This window comes from Dendropsophus ebraccatus, chromosome 4, assembly GCF_027789765.1.
Source record: "Dendropsophus ebraccatus isolate aDenEbr1 chromosome 4, aDenEbr1.pat, whole genome shotgun sequence".
In the NCBI taxonomy this organism is placed as follows: Eukaryota; Metazoa; Chordata; class Amphibia; order Anura; family Hylidae; genus Dendropsophus; species Dendropsophus ebraccatus.
In genome coordinates this window covers 100,468,525-100,489,803 of record NC_091457.1, presented here as the reverse complement: position 1 = coordinate 100,489,803, position 21,279 = coordinate 100,468,525, and the positions used below count along the sequence as shown (strand labels likewise).

At 45.7% G+C, this 21,279-nt stretch overlaps 1 protein-coding gene across 1 annotated transcript; it reads left to right on the top strand.

Annotated features, from left to right (window-relative positions):
• Positions 1-164: 164 nt before the first annotated feature.
• Positions 165-17,408, top strand: EXOC3L1 (exocyst complex component 3 like 1). Its single transcript, XM_069968647.1, has 13 exons — positions 165-193; positions 508-665; positions 2,724-2,943; positions 3,041-3,746; positions 3,925-4,042; positions 6,190-6,315; positions 7,236-7,336; positions 7,433-7,543; positions 7,887-8,028; positions 12,048-12,170; positions 14,029-14,184; positions 16,744-16,868; positions 16,960-17,408. Exons 1-13 carry the CDS (start codon positions 181-183, stop codon positions 17,144-17,146), a joined length of 2,286 nt encoding a protein of 761 aa, XP_069824748.1. The 5' UTR covers positions 165-180; the 3' UTR covers positions 17,147-17,408.
• The last annotated feature ends 3,871 nt before the right edge of the window (positions 17,409-21,279 follow it).

The following is a 21,279-nucleotide window of genomic DNA, read 5'->3' as shown; positions in this document are numbered from 1 at the left end:
GTACTCTCTTGCCCAGTAGTATACACAGTGATCTGCCTTCTCTATTTATGTCCTGTAATAAGTGCTAAGTTGCCTCGTCCTGTGGGACATCCCTCCCTCCCACATCCTGCTTCTGTGAGGATCGGCAGAGGATGTTTGTGCCCCCTCCTTTTCCTCAGTGACTGGAGAGCTGGGCTGAGCATGTCTGCAGAAGGTAAGTTTTTGTCCTTCGTAATATCAAGCCCAGTGCTTTGTGATCCCAGGAATGTATGGTATCTATGCTGTCTCCCCTCCTGATACTGTTCACTGCTCCATCTAGCGAGGGTCACGTTCAGTATTATGTTGTGGTGAGTATGGGAGCCAAGTACTGGTATAACGCAGCGTGTCTAGTAAAGTCAGCATATTCCATGGCGTTTCCATTATAAAGTGAGCGTCACTTGTGGAGTATCCTCTTATAATAACTATACATTGTACAGTCGCCTACAGCCCATATTCATGTGTTATGACCATGGTTATTGTGTGATACAGATGAGACTTTGGCTCTTGAGAAGGCTGAGAGTTTGGCACGAGGGGCAGCTCTGAAATGGGCCTCAGGTATTTTCTGTCGTCCTGACCAGTTGACACACCTAGGCCACTATCGGAGGCGGGAGGCACAGCGTAATAACTCTATACAGTCCCGGCTAAAGGTAAGTAATGGCAGCCCAAAAGTTTTGCTTTATCTTCTTGGGTATGTAAAGAGGTAGATTTTTTTTTTTTCTATTGTCTGTCCTAAAAGCAGCATGTGTTCATCTTTCTTCCTCAAATCTCAGGATTGAATCCTTACACGCTACATAACGTCCTATAAAAATCCGGTTTCCCTACGTTCTAACCACCAGTACAATGATGGGGTATTTCTGTCCCTGTGAACTAGTAGGTTGTGTTCTGTCATCTCATGATAAATAAAATTTCCATTCCCCAGATCCCTATCCCTATGGTTCTATGTAAAATCTTTTGAAAGTTTGAGGTTTTTTTCCTGTAAGACTCAAGAGCCAAAGATCTGCCTCTCCTATTCAAAGATACATGACTTACAGAGACCATCAGACTGGCATACATTGATCAGGTCTGCTTAATGTTAGAGTCCATCTCTTAGGCTGAATAAAGTTGGAGCTGTTCCGTTTTAAACTTGCATTATATTTTGAATTTTTTTTTTCAAGGAGGAGAAGGCTCTGGTGTTTAATTTTGAGATCCATCAGGCAAGAGGGCCCACTCTATATAAATGCTAGGTAGTATGGGCCTAGGTTACCTTTTATAGGGTGTAGGACTCTAGTTAATTTAAAATTCCCATCTGTCCTAATTTCCAGGTGCAGAATTACCTTGTTATTGTGTTACTGATGGGACTAAGGGAAAACAGATTAATAGGAATATGTCAGTTGTAATTGAGATGACACTCTTTAGAGTTCCTTCAATGTTGGTGTCATGGTTAATAAATCTCTGATGATGACCCTTCTTGTCCAGTCTGGGAGTTTTGGTGGGTGGTCTTCTCTTATTAGGTTTGTAGTTGTGCCATATTTGTCAATTTTGGCAATATGAATATAAAGGGGTACTCCAGCAAAAATCTTTTTTTCTTTAAAATCAAGAAAAAGTCTTCCCATACTTATCAGCTGCTGTATGCCCTACAGGAAGTGTTGTTTTATTTCTAGTCTGACACAGCGCTCTCTGCTGCCCTCTCTGTCTGAGACAGGAACTGTACAGAATAGTAGCAAATCCCGATAGAAAACCTCTCCTGCTCTGGACAGTTCCTGTGTCCGACAGAGGTGGCAGCAGAGAGCACATTTCCTGTAGGACATACATCAGCTTATAAGTACTGGAAGACTTGAGATTTTTAAATAGAAGTAAATTACAAATCTCTCTAGCTTTCTAACACCAGTTGATTCGAAAGAAAAAGATTTTCCAAGGAGTACACCTTTTAATGGAGCAATACAGAATTTTCTTATACCCCAAACCCAATCTATAGTCTCTTCCCTCATGTTGTTTACTAGTGGTGTGGCAGATTCATGAGCCCCTTTTATACAGGTCGATCTGTGTATACTGACACCATGGTGGCGATTTATCAAAGAATGTAAAATAAAACTGCCCACAGCAACCAATCACAGCTCAGCTCTGGTAAAATGAAAGCTGAGCTGTGATTGGTTGCTGTGGCCAGTTTACACCAGTGTATATGTTACACACTGAAATCTGGGCCCACATGTATTCCTCCATTCAGGACTCCATTCAACTCAATTCTGTGACTTCTCAAGTGAATTGGTTGCCTTGTGCTTATTTAGAAGTTTCATAGCAAAAGGGGGAACATATGGGGTACATGTATATCCACACATCACCTTAATTGTTGTGTCAATTCTTCTCAGGTCAGTGATGGGCAAAGCTTTGGTACTCCAGCTGTTGCGAAACTACATTCCCATCACACCTGGGCAGCCAAAGCCAGGCATGATGGGGAATGTAGTTTTGCAAAAGCTGGAGTGCTGAAGGTTCCCCATCACTGTTCGAGGTGTACATGGTCAGCCTGTAGAGTTGGCGTCCTCTGTTTACCTATGTGTCTTTCATTTCCCCTTTAAATTATAACATATTCGGCTGGTCCTGCATTGGATTTGTAACTGTCCATAAATAAATATATATACATCTGCTTCACAGGGGGGGCCCATATTTCTAGTTCTCTTTTCCAAGCAACCAGTAGTAAATAAGAACTTATATTTGTTATGTGCTCATAGTCTTCACTGCAGTCATACTTGGAAGGTGTGGACCATGGTTTATCACAGCTTCGAGTGGCGCTCTCGGAGGTTCGTCATGTCCAACAAGCCCTGTGTGAGGTGCAGGATATCTGGCGAGAGGGGGAAGGGTCTCTTGACAAGCTACAATCCATTCGTCAGCTGGTGATGGAGCATGTCCAGCTTTCGGTAGTGATACAAAGCCTGCCATACATCTATGCTGGTAAGTGCACAAATGATATTTGTACATTAGTAAGAAAATGTTCAGGACCCTATTTGTTACACCAATTTGATTGTTCCATTTGATTTTGTCCATATAGTGCCAAAGTTAATCGCTCAGACTCACGATCTTATCGAGAACCAGCATCTTCTAGAGGCCCATGTCAACCTGAGGGAGCTGGAAAGTCTTCGAGATGATGTTTTATACAGATTACAGAAGGTTGGGCCTTTGATGGATTCCACTGATGAACAACCCAATGCAGAAGCAGCAGAGTTAGTCCAGCAATTTTTTGCAGGTGTACAGGGCTTGAGTGAGGAGTTGGGTCATACCCTGTTTTCACTGGGCAGATCAGCATTAGGGGTAGCCTGCTCTGAACCCTCTCTTTTAGTCTCTGCCATCCGTATCATTGAACGAGAAGAATTCCTGGATGCCGAAGAGTCAAAAGGTCCAGTGCAACAGCCTTGGAAGCCACCGGGACGACCCAAACACTGGAGAGAACAATTCTTTAATGCTTTGGAGAAAGGTGTTTGTGACAGAGTAATGGAGCCTGGGCTGCTATGGGAAAATCTTAGTGCAACAGATCTGGCAAAGCATTTAAAGGAACTTCAGGGTCGAGTGGTGGAAGAGCTTCAGTCTGTGTGCTCTGTTTTAGTACCCTGTGTTCCACCACACTATGACTTTGTTCGAGGTGTGGCCTTGATGTGTCACCATGCCATTGGTCGCCATCTTCGTGATATTCTTAACCATGACCTTCCTCATCCTGCCTTGTACCATGTTCTAAGCTGGATCACAACTATTTATCCCAGGTAATGTCCTGCAGGTGAGTGGTTGTCATGGTCTTCTTATGATTCCATGCTATTTCCAAGTTGATTCTATGCAGAGTAGATCATTTTTTAGCATTATTATTTTAGCACACTATGCATTATTTGGTGCACTTAACCTTTTCACTCCCCTCATTTCATTATTTACTCCTTCTCCCCCCAGTGAAGATATGATGGGACACCCCAACATCTCATCGGAGATTGATGTTTCAGAACTCGGGCCCCCTATCCCTTCAGAAATGTTGGAGGAACAACTAAATCGTTACACGCGAACTATGCGGGTGAGCCCTTCATGATAGGTTTCACACTAATGTTTAGCTCAGATTTGCTAGGTAGCAACATAACGTACGACATATGTAATGTCAGTGTATATAACAAGACTGTATTAGGATGATAAAAAGGTCAAATCTAACACCCCTGTAATCCTGGACTATGTGTCGTGCCCATCATCTAGGGAGACAGTAAACTTTGGTTTCCCTCTATTGACACTGATCCATAGACAGAGGATATGTAATTGTGCAGCATCATATATCCTACGTTGATGTGCAGAAACAAGTCCTGATGTAGAATACAGTAAAGTTCTTAGTGTAATGTGGACAAATGCTGGCAGCTTAGGCAACAATCTTTGTGACCGAACATGCCCAATATCTAGAGATAATATGGATCTGGTTGCTAGAACAGGAACATGGTTCAAGGACTGTAATGGCTGGGAAATAGCCTTAAAGGGAACCAATCACGCCGAAATTGCCCCCATTGATAAGGAAGCGTGCTGGTACATCAGCCAGCACGCTTCCCAAACATCCCCCTGTCCCCTCTGTCCCCTCTTTTGTTAGCCCGTAATCTTACTTTTGCGATGTCCCGCGCCGTATGCTAATCAGCCCTAAGTAGTCCGGGTGGGCTGAACTAGTCAAGGTGGGCTGTACTAGTCACGGGCCTGGGCGCTGTAATCACGCCCAGAGGGGCGTGATTCAAAGACCTTCGCTCCACCGACGTCATCTCTGGCCCGCGTTCACGTCGGCGGCGCGCCGCGTCTTTCGCATGCCGCGCATGCGCAGTACGGCGGGAGAAGACGCTGACGTACTGTGCGTGCGCGGCGTGCGGAAGACGTCGGCGTTGGAACGCAAGCGCCGCTAACGTCTTCCGCACGCCGCGCACGCGCAGTACGTCAGCGTCTTCTCCCGCCGTACTGCGCATGCGCGGCATGCGAAAGACGCGGCGCGCCGCCGACGTGAACGCGGGCCAGAGATGACGTCGGTGGAGCGAAGGTCTTTGAATCACGCCCCTCTGGGCGTGATTACAGCGCCCAGGCCCGTGACTAGTACAGCCCACCTTGACTAGTTCAGCCCACCCGGACTACTTAGGGCTGATTAGCATACGGCGCGGGACATCGCAAAAGTAAGATTACGGGCTAACAAAAGAGGGGACAGAGGGGACAGGGGGATGTTTGGGAAGCGTGCTGGCTGATGTACCAGCACGCTTCCTTATCAATGGGGGCAATTTCGGCGTGATTGGTTCCCTTTAACAGGATGCACTTTGTACAGGAAGGACAGAGTTGAGAGACTGGGAGGAGAAGGAGACATTTATGTTAAAGCAGTATTTCCATTTCAGCTAATATAGTTATAGGGTTCGTAAAGTTAAATATTTTTGCAAATGCATTCATTTAGCAAATTTGCCTCCTCCTTATATGCTGCTCTCTTCCGTCCATTGTTGATAGCTCATTGTCATGGTTACAGACCACCACTCTAAAACAGTGGTCTGGCTGGTGTGTGTGTGTGTGTATGTATGTATATATATATATATATATATATATATATATATATATATATATATATATGTATGTGTGTGTGTACCTGTGTATAAAGTGTCAGTGTTATATTTATCGAAGAGTCAGTCCCTATTTTAGACCCATGTCCCTCTGTCCCTCTTTGCCCCTTACATATCCCTCTTTTTGACCTAGAAATTCGACTGGCATTAATAAACTTTCTATATTGCTCTAGAAAGTGTCTGGTTTGATACTGTATAATAGACCCAAACTTGCATATTATTCATATATCATGTGGTACAAGTTGGATTCTAAAAATTGTTATATCTAGATAAATGATGTGACATTGTGGCCCCTTTCACACATGCAGGCTCATTGATAGGCTCCATACACACATCTGTAGGTGTTAAATATCCATTTTAGGGACACGATTGCCCCAATGCCCATCGGCCACATGGGTGTTCAGTTTTATAGTCTACAAACAGTTAATGTGGCATGTGTAAATGTCCCGGTGCCCTTTTGTATTTGGTGGTGCCTGGTTTTGCTAAAATCCTGACTTGCAAATGTTCTTGTAGCTGCTTCCAATCTCTGTGTTCTTTCATTGTCACTATCATGTCCTGCTACATTGTTACAGTTGTTACCACTCCATGTATTGTATTATTTTAGGCCTGCCTCAGTCAGTGGATACACAAGGCACTGGAAGTGGAGTACTCTGACTGGCTGAGGGATCAGGAGCCAGATAAGGACCAGGATGGCTTTTATCTGTCAAGTGTCCAGCACATTGTTATGCAGGTAGCAATCCAGACATCAGGCACTAATATTCAGAGCATAGATCTTTCCAGCAAAGGTTGGAGGGGTTGTATCTAAATATCGGATCATATCAAAAACACCAAATAGCCAAAAATATATATAAATGCACTATATGCACTCCATAGTATGACATTGGTGACTCCACAATCACTATAATACTTAAGCAGGAGGCAGGCAGGTGTATTACACTGGTTGTACCTCCATCATATAGGTAATTCTCAGCACTTGCTATCTGACCTTTATGTCACAATCTCTGCATAGTCTACTCTCTGGGTTTCTCTGCAGACTCCTTATCGTGGTAGATGCTTGTGATCAAAGTATTTTAGGAGTGATACCTTTATTGGCCATCAAAAAATTGTTTGTTGGCCAATAAAAGTATCACTCTTTAAATACTTTGATCACAAGTATGTACCACAATATGGATTTTTCTGGCTAACACTGTACTATACTATTTTTCTCTGCAGACTCCTGTCACTTAATTCTCATGTTTTCTCACAAACAGCTTCTCACCAGACACACGAAAACACAAAAAAATTCAACAGCTCACCGCAATGGCAAGATACAGACCCACTACAAACATGAAAATAGTTAAAAGCAGCCCCCTAATATGTACAAAACTTGCTGGCCATCATCCCATGGATACTGTGATGACATCTTGACAGCGTATAAGAGGGGTCAATCCTTTGCACATTCGCCTAAGCAGTTTTCAGATTCCAATCTTCCTCTACATTGTCCACATGCTCATTCACTTATAGTCGCCATCACACATGACCCAGTAATCCTGCAGTAGATCAGTCCTGATAGAAAATTGTTCTGAGCTGACAGCACCTCGGACCCCGGGTAGATAGATGGGGGATGATCTGTAACAGACAATGGCTTCAAAGACTTGTTGGTTGTTACAGATGCTGATGGAAAATGTGCAGCTGGCAGCAGCTCTGGGGGAGAGTCTGGAGAGTCGGGTGAGAACTGCTGTGCTCTATGAGATGGAGAACTGCCTCGTCTGGTGAGTGCCGACAGCAGAGCCATTGCTAAGGGACACTGTGTGCAAAAAATATTATGGGCATTGTCCTGTATATGAGTCCCACTGTATTTTCTACAGGTTGCGGGAGGCACTGGTGAAATATGGTATTGAGCACATGAAGGACAAGACGTATCCCACCTACTACACACAATACTTGCTGGCCATTGTCAATGGATGCTGTGCCTTAAGGTATTATACCAATAGGTGTCACTTTATCAATCCTCAGCTGCTCCTGTGTGTCATCCTGTGCCACTGTATCACGTCACTGGTCCCTCCCAATCAAGTGTACAGAGATTGGCAGGGGACTAGAGAAGTGTTAGCATGGCAATGTCTTTTGTTATTTTATACTTTTGCTGGCTAATATGTTCACACAGTTAGTAAAAACCATGTATATAAACCACGTTGAAGAACAGCCTCCAAAACTGCTTGCAAATCAGCATTGTTCAGAAAAAGTAACTGTTTTTTTCAGCACTGATTTTCAGTTTCATAAGGTACTAAGCAATATATATATATATTTCCCTGATGTTTGCAGCTCTACAATCTCACACTTGCAGCCAGAAGAATTCGTGAATCCAGTTTTCCGAAAAGCTACACCCTGTTTACAGACATCACTAGAAAAGACCCAAAAGAAGGCCTGTCATCTCCTCCTGGATGAGCTGCAGACAGACCTCCAGGTAATACAGATGGTGTACAGTGTGACAATGAGTGTCAGGTACCAGCCTGTGTGTGAGTCATGACCCAACATATCATGTACTCTGTACAAGGATGGAGATGGCTACTAGACATATCACAATCCGTCCATTTGGTCATTGTTTTCAGACAGGAATATTAGTAAGGTAAGACTTTCTGCAGGAAGAGTAACCTAGAATTCTTTTTACTTACCAGTGCCAAAAAGTCAGTCATCTCATTAAAAAAAAATCTATTTTGTGGTTGTATGTTTCATTTAACTAAATAGATTGGATGCTGTTCACTTGTATGGGAAAATTTTCTAAGCCTGCTCTGTCACCTTTGCAGAAGTCTGTGTGCAGGGTGAGAAGCTCTGACCATAATCTATTGTGGATAGCCTTCATCCTGTCTTATCTGTATACTAGTATCTCCTTTCACTGCCTTTGATAAGAAGGGGATTGCTGAAAACTTTTCTAAAATCTTTTTGTCGAGAAGAATCTTCCCAAAGAATCGACATTACCTAGATACAACCCTAACATTTCCTATAGTAGGGTTCCCCTCAGATCATTACAGGAATAAGTCAGATATATTTTCTATATTTAAATATTTTATTGGTATAGTCATATACATTTTCTAAAAGATCAAATACAACAATATTGGTTCAACTGGAATCCAAAATCTATGGGATTATCCCCTACCTAATGCCGCCCTAATACCTTCAGAATAATTTCTGACTTCCCATGAACAAAGAAAGCTGTGAGAACATTCCTGGGAAAGACTTGGGCAGGTTACAATTCTTCTTGCATCTGAAGACAGTCTGTCCTTTGTCATATATGGTCAGCCCCAACTGGAAAAGCTGATTCATTGGGTCCATTACCTAGACTGCTGCACTGATGAGAACGTTGTGACCGCAGTCAATCTAATATTACAGTATGTAAGTCGTATAGCTGATAGGGCAGACTAGTGATGTCACGATACCAGAATTTTGAGTTCGATACCGATACTAACTTTTTTATTTCGATACTCAATACCAGTTCGATACTTAGTAAAGTATAAAAAAACAAAACAAAATACAGTGGTAGAAATATAATACCCCTGCACTAATACAGTGATACCAATTTTTGGACTATTTTTATTTTATTGTGTTAAAAATAAAGTTAGTGATATCTGTCTAAGACAGCTCTGCTGCATCAGCTATCACTAAGACAGCTCTGCTACATCCGATATCACTAAGACAGCTCTGCTACATCAGCTATCACTAAGACAGCTCTACTGCAACAGCTATCACTAAGACAGCTCTGCTGCATCCGATATCACTAAGACAGCTCTGCTACATCAGCTATCACTAAGACAGCTCTGCTACATCAGCTATCACTAAGACAGCTCTGCTACATGAGCTATCACTAAGACAGCTCTGCTACATGAGCTTATCACTAAGACAGCTCTGCTACATCAGCTATCACTAAGACAGCTCTGCTACATCAGCTATCACTAAGACAGCTCTGCTACATCAGCTATCACTAAGACAGCTCTGCTACATCAGCTATCACTAAGACAGCTCTGCTACATCAGCTATCACTAAGACAGCTCTGCTACATCAGCTATCACTAAGACAGCTCTGCTACATCAGCTATCACTAAGAGAGCTCTGCTACATCAGCTATCACTAAGAGAGCTCTGCTACATCAGCTATCACTAAGACAGCTCTGCTACATGAGCTATCACTAAGACAGCTCTGCTACATGAGCTATCACTAAGACAGCTCTGCTACATGAGCTATCACTAAGACAGCTCTGCTACATGAGCTATCACTAAGACGGCTCTGCTACATGAGCTATCACTAAGACGGCTCTGCTACATGAGCTATCACTAAGACAGCTCTGCTACATGAGCTATCACTAAGACAGCTCTGCTACATGAGCTATCACTAAGACAGCTCTGCTACATGAGCTATCACTAAGACAGCTCTGCTACATGAGCTATCACTAAGACAGCTCTGCTACATGAGCTATCACTAAGACAGCTCTGCTACATGAGCTATCACTAAGACAGCTCTGCTACATGAGCTATCACTAAGACAGCTCTGCTACATGAGCTATAACTAAGACAGCTCTGCTACATGAGCTATCACTAAGACAGCTCTGCTACATGAGCTATCACTAAGACAGCTCTGCTACATGAGCTATCACTAAGACAGCTCTGCTACATGAGCTATCACTAAGACAGCTCTGCTACATGAGCTATCACTAAGACAGCTCTGCTACATGAGCTATCACTAAGACAGCTCTGCTACATGAGCTATCACTAAGACAGCTCTGCTACATGAGCTATCACTAAGACAGCTCTGCTACATGAGCTATCACTAAGACAGCTCTGCTACATGAGCTATCACTAAGACAGCTCTGCTACATGAGCTATCACTAAGACAGCTCTGCTACATGAGCTATCACTAAGACAGCTCTGCTACATGAGCTATCACTAAGACAGCTCTGCTACATGAGCTATCACTAAGACAGCTCTGCTACATGAGCTATCACTAAGACAGCTCTGCTACATGAGCTATCACTAAGACAGCTCTGCTACATGAGCTATCACTAAGACAGCTCTGCTACATGAGCTATCACTAAGACAGCTCTGCTACATGAGCTATCACTAAGACAGCTCTGCTACATGAGCTATCACTAAGACAGCTCTGCTACATGAGCTATCACTAAGACAGCTCTGCTACATGAGCTATCACTAAGACAGCTCTGCTACATGAGCTATCACTAAGACAGCTCTGCTACATGAGCTATCACTAAGACAGCTCTGCTACATGAGCTATCACTAAGACAGCTCTGCTACATGAGCTATCACTAAGACAGCTCTGCTACATGAGCTATCACTAAGACAGCTCTGCTGCATCAGCTATCACTAAGACAGCTCTGCTGCATCAGCTATCACTAAGACAGCTCTGCTGCATCAGCTATCACTAAGACAGCTCTGCTGCATCAGCTATCACTAAGACAGCTCTGCGGCATCAGATAACACTAAGACAGCTCTGCGGCATCAGATAACACTAAGACAACTCTGCTACATCAGCTATCACTAAGACAGCTCTGCTGCATCAGATAACACTGAGACAGCTCTGTTGCATCAGATACCTTGACTGCCCACACAGCTGCTATCTGCACCAATCACCAAAATTGCTGAGGAAGAGGAGGTCACACAGGATCGCACACAGACTATAGCCAGAGCAAGGCCGACCCCCCCTTGTCACCCCCCACATCACTGATGTCTGCTCCTCACAGCCCCGTCCCCTCCCCCACCTGCCAGCCGGCTCTATCCTCACATGTGCTGCACATCCACCCGCCTCCTCCGTCCTCCTCTCCGGGACCTCCCGCTCTCAGTCTTCTCTCCCCACCCGCCTCCTCCGTCCTCCTCTCCGGGACCTCCCGCTCTCAGTCTTCTCTCCCCAGCCCCCAGACCTCTGTGCAGCTCCGGCTCCGCTGCATAAATCATTTCCCTGATAACAGAGTCTGGCTGAGCCGGACTCTATTATCAGAGAGACACCGGCAGCGGGGGTCTGCTACACACAGTAGCCGACCCCTGCTGCATACGGAGTAGTTAGATGCCGCTGTCAGTGTGACAGCCGCATCTACACAAGTGCCGGCTATTTGAAAATGGCGCCGCTGGGAGCTGAGGGAGAGCCGCGCAGCGAAGGTGACCGCAGGGATCAGGGAGAGGCATACAGAGAACACGGCCGGCGCTCAGATAGCCGCCGGCCGTGTTCTCTGCACTGTACTTTATGCACTGCACTATTATGCAGCGTAACATGAAGCATCGATACCAGGAAATCCTGGTATTGAATCGTTTTTTTGCCCGAAATATCGATAGTAGTATCGATATTTCGGTGCATCGTGCATCACTAGGGCAGACCCAGAGCTGTGGTGTTGTAGGATTGTGTACAGTGCACAGGTTATAATATAGAGCTGGAGTGAGCACCCCCTTATACATGAAATATGTTCAGTGTTCATCTTTCTCTGCAGCCTTTATTCAGGGAAATCCCTTCAAGGCCCTGGCTAACAGGCTCCGATATTGTGCGTGTTATATGTGAAAAGATGGAGGACTTCAGCCAATACCTATGCAAGGCCAGAGCCCCAGTATGCCAGGTGAGCAGACCCTTATCGCATTGACCCCTGCTGGAACCATTTGCTTTGTAGTAGCATCACATCACCACTGGACGGCACTAGAAGGTAAACATGCAAAATATGGCCTTGTTTACTTAAAGTGGTTTTCCGATTTTAAATTTCCTTGTTCCCTATACACAGTATCGGGGACAAGTATGAGATTGCAGGGGGTCAGACCTCCATGGCCCTCAGAGACCTCCATTCTAGGGGCTCTACAGAGAATAAAGCTGAACTGCAGCTCCATTTATAACAAATAAGCTGGGTGCTGATCTAGAGATCCCGAGGGGGCGTGGAGTTCGGATCCCCTCCACCCCCCTGTAATCTCATACTTGGCCCCTATCATGTAAATATAGGACAAACTAAGTTGAATTGGAAAACCCCTTTAGCTTTACATGTAACGTATCGCAGTGGATTTTCTGCTGCGGATCCGCACATACTCGCAGCAGGATTGACATCCCGCTTTGAGCATGTGCTTTAACCCCCGGACCGATGGGAGCCGGGAGCCTGACATGCAGCTTCATTGCCAGAGCAGGTAATGTATGATCTCGGCTGCGGGCAACAGGGGGTTAAAGCACATGCTCAAAGCGGGATGTCAATCCTGCTGCGAGTATGTGCTCTATAGAAATGAATGGGACTGGATCCACAGCAGATCTCCCTACTTATCCGCAGCATGAGATCTGCGGATCCTGTACGTGTGAACGCACCCTAAAGGGAATCTCAGCTGCAATTTAAGTTCCAATCTGCTGACACTGTTGGATAGCTGTTTGGGCCAGGAGACACATTGTATCTTTGATATATTAGTCTGTGCTTCTATATCATAGAAAAAAATGTTTTTATTCTATAATAAAATGGACCAAAGAGGCTTTCCTGAACACCTCATTACTCCCCCCTCCCATACCTGACCCTGCTTTGGGCTCAGCTTCCAAGTGTCAATCATACTCTTTGAGCAGTATTATATTGTGTTCCTTGGTGCTGTTGCACTATTCGGTATATGCACACTGAGTAAATGTCGCAGATAACTCCGTACGGATTCAGCCACTCGTCCCCGCACGCCTTCGCTTGGCTCTCTGCCCATCCCATAGACTCCATTCTATGGTCAGGCGGATTCAGGCCGATATATCCCTCTAGGTAATATAGACGGCGTTCAGCTGACAGATGAGCAAACTGTCAATGTCTGCCACCAGCAGCACATCTCTCCATGTAACAGGTGACACACAGGCAAAGGCTGCAAGGACATTGCTAATGATGTCTGTGCAGCCCTGGCTGCATGATTATCGAGCTGTATAAGAGGCTCTAAAAGTGAGCGCAGATCTAGCAGATCGGTGCTCATGTAACCTGCTGGTCGGGCCTTGTAATACAGTCTTTACTTCAGAGGTTAGGTTTCTGACTCGCAGGCAGATAACTGCTTGGCTTGCACTTTCTCTCTGTTAGTGCACCCAATAGTTTGATATTGCAGTAACTTTAGGCACTCAAGGTTCTCAAAATATGCAGCACTATTGCTGATATAAAGGTACTAAACTTTTTAAAGTGGCCTACAATAGGGAGAGAACAGACCAGTAGAGTGGACAAGTCAATAATAGAGATGTCCAAACCCGTGCATGCAGCATTTTATTAGCAATGGCTGGAGAAGTTGGATGCAGCCCTAGGGAGTTCTGGAAAACATGGATACGGCCTATGGCTGTATCCATGTTTTCCGGGCAGCAAAAGAGAGACCATGTCAGTCAGCTCTGTCTTTAGATCCAGAGTCATGTGGAGAAGACAAATCTAGAGCAGTAAAGCAGATCTGTCATTGACCTATTTTAAGTTCTAACTTTTTACCACTGACTTCTCCCATTCTTAGTACCTGCTTGTGCAGACTGAAAGGATGGTGACCATTGAGTACGTTCGGGCTCTTATACACAGCAAATTTGTATGCCGAAGCCCTGGGGATAGACAGCAGTTGGCCCACAGGATGGCGCTGGACGCAGAGGAGCTGAGCACAGCACTGCGCACCATGGTAAGCTGTGTATAAATGTGATGTACAGACTGGAATGTTGTATAGTAAATAGAAATGGACAGAGGTGGCAGTAGAGAGCACCTTGCCAGACTGGAAAGAATGCACCACTTCCTGCAGGACATAAAGCAGATGATAAGTACTGGAAGAAGAGAATTTATAGGATAGAAGTTATTTACAAATATACATAACTTTCTGGCACCCCTTTAAAGGGGCTATCTGACTGGGTTAAAAGGTAATATGTTGGTAGAGGAATGTAATGCAGCAGATACATAAGGTATGAGGGTGAGTGGTATACAGTATAGTATATAAATATAGGGTTAGTGAGGGCTTTGATATGGGGGGATCCATTAGGGGCAGTTGAAAATAAAGGTAGTACATCTGGTAAAGGCTGTGCAGGGTGGGTATTGTATGTAGTGTACTATATACATATGGTGAAGGGAGTAAAGTAATAGATATATTAGGATGAGTGGAATGTAATATACAAATGAGATGAGAGCGAGATGCAATGCAGCAGATTGGGATGTAGTGTAGTATATAAATGTATGTGTAGAAGGAGAGGGGTGCAATGTAACAGGAAGACAGGGTTCAGTGTGTTATAAAAGTAAGGTGAAGAATGTAACAGATATATAAGGTGGAGTGCAGTGTAGTGTATTATATGAATAATGCATACTAGGAGAGGGCTATAATGTAACAGATATATAAGGTGCAGGTGGAGTGCAGTGTAGTGTATTATAAGAATAATGCATACTAGGAGAGGGCTATAATGTAACAGATATATAAGGTGCAGGTGGAGTGCAGTGTAGTGTATTATATAAATAATGCATAATAGGAGAGGGCTATAATGTAACAGATACATGAGGTGCAGGTGGAGTGCAGTGTAGTGTATTATATGAATAATGCATACTAGGAGAGGGCTATAATGTAACAGATACATGAGGTGCAGGTGGAGTGCAGTGTAGTGTGTTATATGAATAATGCATACTAGGAGAGAGCTATAATGTAACAGATACATAAGGTGCAGGTGGAGTTCAGTGTAGTGTGTTATATGAATAATGCATACTAGAAGAGGGCTATAATGTAACAGATACGTGAGGTGCAGGTGGAGTGCAGTGTAGTGTATTATATAAATATTGCATACTAGGAGAGGGCTATAATGTAACAGATACGTGAGGTGCAGGTGGAGTGCAGTGTAGTGTATTATATGAATAATGCATACTAGGAGAGGGCTATAATGTAACAGATACATGAGGTGCAGGTGGAGTGCAGTGTAGTGTATTATATGAATAATGCATACTAGGAGAGGGCTATAATGTAACAGATACATGAGGTGCAGGTGGAGTGCAGTGTAGTGTATTATATGAATAATGCATACTAGGAGAGAGCTATAATGTAACAGATACATAAGGTGCAGGTGGAGTTCAGTGTAGTGTGTTATATGAATAATGCATACTAGAAGAGGGCTATAATGTAACAGATACGTGAGGTGCAGGTGGAGTGCAGTGTAGTGTATTATATAAATATTGCATACTAGGAGAGGGCTATAATGTAACAGATACGTGAGGTGCAGGTGGAGTGCAGTGTAGTGTATTATATGAATAATACATACTAGGAGAGGGCTATAATGTAACAGATACATGAGGTGCAGGTGGAGTGCAGTGTAGTGTATTATATGAATAATGCATACTAGGAGAGGGCTATAATGTAACAGATACGTGAGGTGCAGGTGGAGTGCAGTGTAGTGTATTATATGAATAATACATACTAGGAGAGGGCTATAATGTAACAGATACATGAGGTGCAGGTGGAGTGCAGTGTAGTGTATTATATGAATAATGCATACTAGGAGAGGGCTATAATGTAACAGATACATGAGGTGCAGGTGGAGTGCAGTGTAGTGTATTATATGAATAATGCATACTAGGCGAGGGCTATAATGTAACAGTTATATAAGGTGGAGTACAATGTAGTATAATATAAATGTAAAGAAGGATATAGGGTGAGAGTTCTTGTGTAGAAGGAGGCATGTAATGTAGCAGATACATAGTGCTGGGTATACGGAATGTCGTGAATAATTAATAATAATAATAGTGAATAATTAAAGGGCTACTCAAATCAACTTATGTCGGAAAGTTATACAGATTTGTAAATTATTTCTATTTAAAAACTTAATCCTTCCAGTACTTATCAGCTGCTGTATGCTGGTGCAAGATGAGTGTGAGGTTCTCATATATATATATATAAATGAAAAGGAATATAGTGTAAAGATTCAACTCATGCAGGGTGAGAAGCATGGAGTGTAATAGAGTGGATTCATAAGGTGCCCATTGAATAGGGTGCAGTGTCACACATATCCACAACCATCCCTTATTTATATGAAGGGGATGGTAAGTGGTACGCAGTGTTCTGTACATGAGGTGTAAGGCGAGTAGGACAGTGCTGTATAGAGGTAAGGTGGAGGATAATATATGCTTATAGTAACATTGTTGAATCTGCTGCTGTGGATGGGGAATGGGGCACACTCATTGGTCCATTGATGGTAGTTTCTGCCATTATTTGTAGGGTCTGGAGGAATCCACACTCTGTGTCCCCCTCATTCACTCCCTCCAGGAACTCTTTGCCCTGAAGGACCCCTCCCTGCTCAGCCTGGAGGTGTCAGGATTAATGACAGCATTCCCTGATGTCAGGTAAGCCGGGTGATGTTACTGATGGGAGAACTATATCACACAATGAGAGCCTGTGGCAGAGGGAATAATGGTGGCTCTTCTCTCTCCCCAGTGATGATCATGTATTGGCACTGCTGGAGCTGCGAGGTGATGTGACCCGGGATCTCCGTTACACAGTCCTCAGCACCATGCACCGTCAGGCTCTGACTCTTCCAGATGATTACCGGCCTATATTTATAAGTATCCCCGTCCCTGCCCGAGCACCCCCGTTCTGCCTTCACCCTAGCTCCTGTGCCTGAGGTGTGACTGCTGCAAATCTGGGAACATCCTGAATGGAGGACTACAAGAATATGATGAAGGAAATAACAAGGAGGGATCCTGCTGATGTTGCCACAGCTGTTATACCAGCTCAGTGCCCTCCATGGAAGCTTCTATCCTGCCCGAGACCCCTTTACTGCGGACAGCTCTTGGCCTATTCCTTATATTAGGATATCAGCCATCTCCCTGCTCACCAAACCTCAATGACAACATGAATAAAAGCTGAAATAAAGATACTTTAATACTGGAAATATACACATTCATTTCCAAATCAAATCCAGAACAAAAAGTATAAGAAGAATATTAGGCTGTTTATTAAAAAAATTGCACTCAAAAATATAATATGTAAATGGTTTCAGATTTCACCTTTAGGGCCTGTGCACACTGAGCAAATGAGGCGGATATTTCAAGCAGAGTCCATGCCGCCGTGTGGAGCAGGATTCTGATCTCCTTGAGTTCAGTGATTACTGTGTTTTGTTGGTTGATATGCCATTGCCCCAACCAGCCAGAATCCTGCTCCACAAGGGGGGCGGAGGGGCATATACCGCAAAACAGCTGTCTGTGGATGGATGCCTGCCTTGGCAAGCCCTTGTCATGTGGCAATACTCGCACCTTGAGTTAGGCTTTGACACAAAAGGGGCCACCCTGTTGTTTCCCTATTTATGATCCAATACTCGCAACCAAGTGGGACTTAAGGGGCTACCTATCAGGGTGGGGAGGTGCTCTCCCCATCATGGAGGCACCCCGTGGCAACAGGCTAGGAATTTCTGGCTATCCTGTGTTTTGAATCTCGCAACCGAGGCTCCACGGACTCCTTTATTGCATATTATTGGGGGCATCAGTGGAGACTCTTGATTACTTCATTGGATTTTTCCCTGATCTCCTTGAGCTCAGTGATTGCCGTGCTCCGTGCACTATAGGGACACATCAGAAGGTTAGATGCCTGTAACCTTTTAGCTTTGACATGGTCTTCTTTGCTATTATTTTGAACACACTCTATTCTGTAATGAAGAATTTACTCAGAATGAGCGGAACACATGCAGCTTTCCAATACTTCTTTCTACTGCTTTGGTACTTTATGCCATTTAGTTATTGGATCCCTGCCTTTGCTGGAAGCATCACATGACCGTTTGACGCCAGCTCACCTTCCCCACACCACATGACTGATGGACAGGGCTCAGTCTCCAGCTCTTTATGTCACAGTAAAAGACGATCGGAGGAAGCAGCTGATTTTTGGTCACATTCCAGAAAAAAAGGGAACTGCTCTGTATCCCCGCTGTCTGTGTATGATGGAGCTGCTCTGTGTCCCCGCTGTCAGTGTATAATGGAGCCGCTCCGTGTCCCCGCTGTCAGTGTATGATGGAGCCGCTCTGTATCCCCGCTGTCAGTGTATGATGGAGCTGCTCTGTATCCACGCTGTCAGTGTATGAGGGAGCCGCTCTGTATCCCCGCTGTCTGTATGATGGAGCTGCTCTGTGCCCGCTGTCAGTGTATGATGGAGCCGCTGTGTCCCCGCTGTCAGTGTATGATGGAGCCGCTCTGTGTCCCCGCTGTCAGTGTATGATGGAGCCGCTCTGTGTCCCCGCTGTCAGTGTATGATGGAGCCGCTCTGTATCCCCGCTGTCAGTGTATGATGGAGCTGCTGTGTCCCCGCTATCAGTGTATGATGTAGCCGCTCTGTATCCACGTTGTCAGTAAATGATGGTGGTGCTCTGTATCCCCACTGTCAGTGTATGATGGTGGTGCTCTGTATCCTCACTGTCAGTGTATGATGGTGGTGTTCTGTATCATCACTGTCAGTGTATGATGGAGCCGCTCTGTATCCTTACTGTAAGTGTATGATGGAGCCGCTCTGTGTCCCCGCTGTCAGTGAATGATGGAGTTGCTAAGTCTCCGCTGTCAGTGTATGATGGAGCCAGGGGGCGTAACTACCACTGTAGCAGCCATAGCGGCTGCTATGGGGCCCACCACATCAGGGGGCCCCAGTGCCGGCACCTGCAATACGCTGAGCCCCCTAAGATGTCATCATTTAGAGCACCCGGTTGCCAAGCGGGTTCTGCAAATATCCCTATAACTACAAACACTCCTGACAGCTTAGGGTACTATTACACAGAACAATAATCGGCTGGTCGTTGATATGTTTGAACCTATAATTGTCGGGCGCCGACCGTGCATTGTTACGTGTAATAGCGGTGCGCGTCCGGCGCTGACAATATACATTACCTGTCCAGGCTGCAGGGCTTGCGGTCTTCTCCCCGGGTCCCGCACACTCCAGCTTCAGAGCGGCCTATCTGAGCTGACAGGCCGCTTAGCCAATCACTGGCCGGGAACGCCGCGGACAGTGATTGGCTGAGCGGCCTGTCAGTTGAGACAGGCCGCTCTGAAGCTGGAGCGCGTGGGACCCGGGATGAAGACTGCAAGAGGAGTCCTGCAGTCTGGACAGGTAATGTATAAAGTTAAGCAAGGGCTGCAAGGACATCGGTAACGATGTCCCTGCAGCCCTTGTTAAATGATAATCGGGCCATGTAATAGGCCCAGCAAACGGGCACCGATCTAGCAGATCGGTGCTCGTTTACAGTTATTATCGGGCCTTTATTGGCCTGTGTAATAATGCCCTTACTGGTCAGTCGGGAAGAGGGGGACCCCAAACAAAAGTTTGCTATGGGGCCCAGCTATTTCTAGTATGATGGGACTGCTCTGTGTCCCCACTGTCTGTGTATGATGGAGCCGCTCTGTGTCCCCACTGTCGGTGTATGATGGAGCCGCTCTGTGTCCCCACTGTCGGTGTATGATGGGAATGCACTATGTCCCCGCTGTCAGTGTAAGATGGAGCCGCTCTGTGTCCCCACTGTTGGTGTATGATGGAGCCACTCTGTACCCTGTTGTCTGTGTAGGATGGAGCCACTCTGTACCCTGCTGTCGGTGTATGATGGAGCCGCTCTGTCCCCGCTGTCGGTGTATGATGGTGGTGCTCTGTGTCCCCGCTGTCAGTGTATGATGGAGCTGCTGTACCCTGCTGTGGGTGTATGATGGAGCCGTTCTGTGTCCCCGCTGTGGGTGTATGATGGAGCCGCTCTGTACCCTGCTGTCAGTGTATAATGGAGCCGCTCTGTGTCCCCGCTGTCAGTGTATGATGGAGCCGCTCTGTGTCCCCGCTGTCGGTGTATGATGGAGCTGCTGTACCCCGCTGTCAGTGTATGATGGAGCTGCTGTACCCCGCTGTCAGTGTATGATGTAGCCGCTCTGTGTCCCCGCTGTCAGTGTATGATGGAGCCGTTCTGTACCCTGCTGTCAGTGTATAATGGAGCCGCTCTGTGTCCCCGCTGTCAGTGTATGATGGAGCCGCTCTGTACCCTGCTGTCGGTGTATGATGGAGCCGCTCTGTACCCTGCTGTCTGTGTATGATGGTGGTGCTCCGTGTCCCCGCTGTCTGTGTATGATGGTGGTACTCTGTGTCCCCGCTGTCTGTGTATGATGGTGGTGCTCTGTGTCCCCGCTGTCTGTGTATGATGGTGGTGCTCTGTATCCCCGCTGTCGGTGTATGATTGTGGTACTCTGTGTCCCCGCTGTCGGTGTATGATGGTGGTGCTCCGTGTCCCCGCTGTCTGTGTGTGGTGGTGGTGCTCTGTGTCCCCGCTGTCTGTGTATGATGGTGGTGCTCTGTGTCCCCGCTGTCGGTGTATGATAGTGGTGCTCTGTGTCCCTGCTGTCGGTGTATGATAGTGGTGCTCTGTGTCCCCGCTGTCTGTGTATGATAGTGGTGCTCTGTGTCCCCGCTGTCGGTGTATGATGGTGGTGGTGCTGCTCTGTGTCCCTGCTGTCGGTGTATGATGATGGTGGTGCTCTGTGTCCCCGCTGTCGGTGTATGATGGTGGTGGTGGTGCTGCTGCTCTGTGTCCCCGCTGTCGGTGTATGATGGTGGTGGTGCTCTGTGTCCCCGCTGTCGGTGTATGATGGTGGTGGTGCTGCTCTGTGTCCCTGCTGTCGGTGTATGATGGTGGTGCTCTGTGTCCCCGCTGTCGGTGTATGATGGTGGTGGTGCTGCTGCTCTGTGTCCCCGCTGTCGGTGTATGATGGTGGTGGTGCTCTGTGTCCCCGCTGTCGGTGTATGATG

Bases quoted from the DNA above. Each gene is read 5' to 3' on its own strand.
- EXOC3L1 (XM_069968647.1), top strand. The intron at 6,316-7,235 runs GTAGCAATCCAG...TGGTTGTTACAG, and splicing joins TCCAGCACATTGTTATGCAG to ATGCTGATGGAAAATGTGCA. The intron at 14,185-16,743 runs GTAAGCTGTGTA...CATTATTTGTAG, and splicing joins GCACAGCACTGCGCACCATG to GGTCTGGAGGAATCCACACT.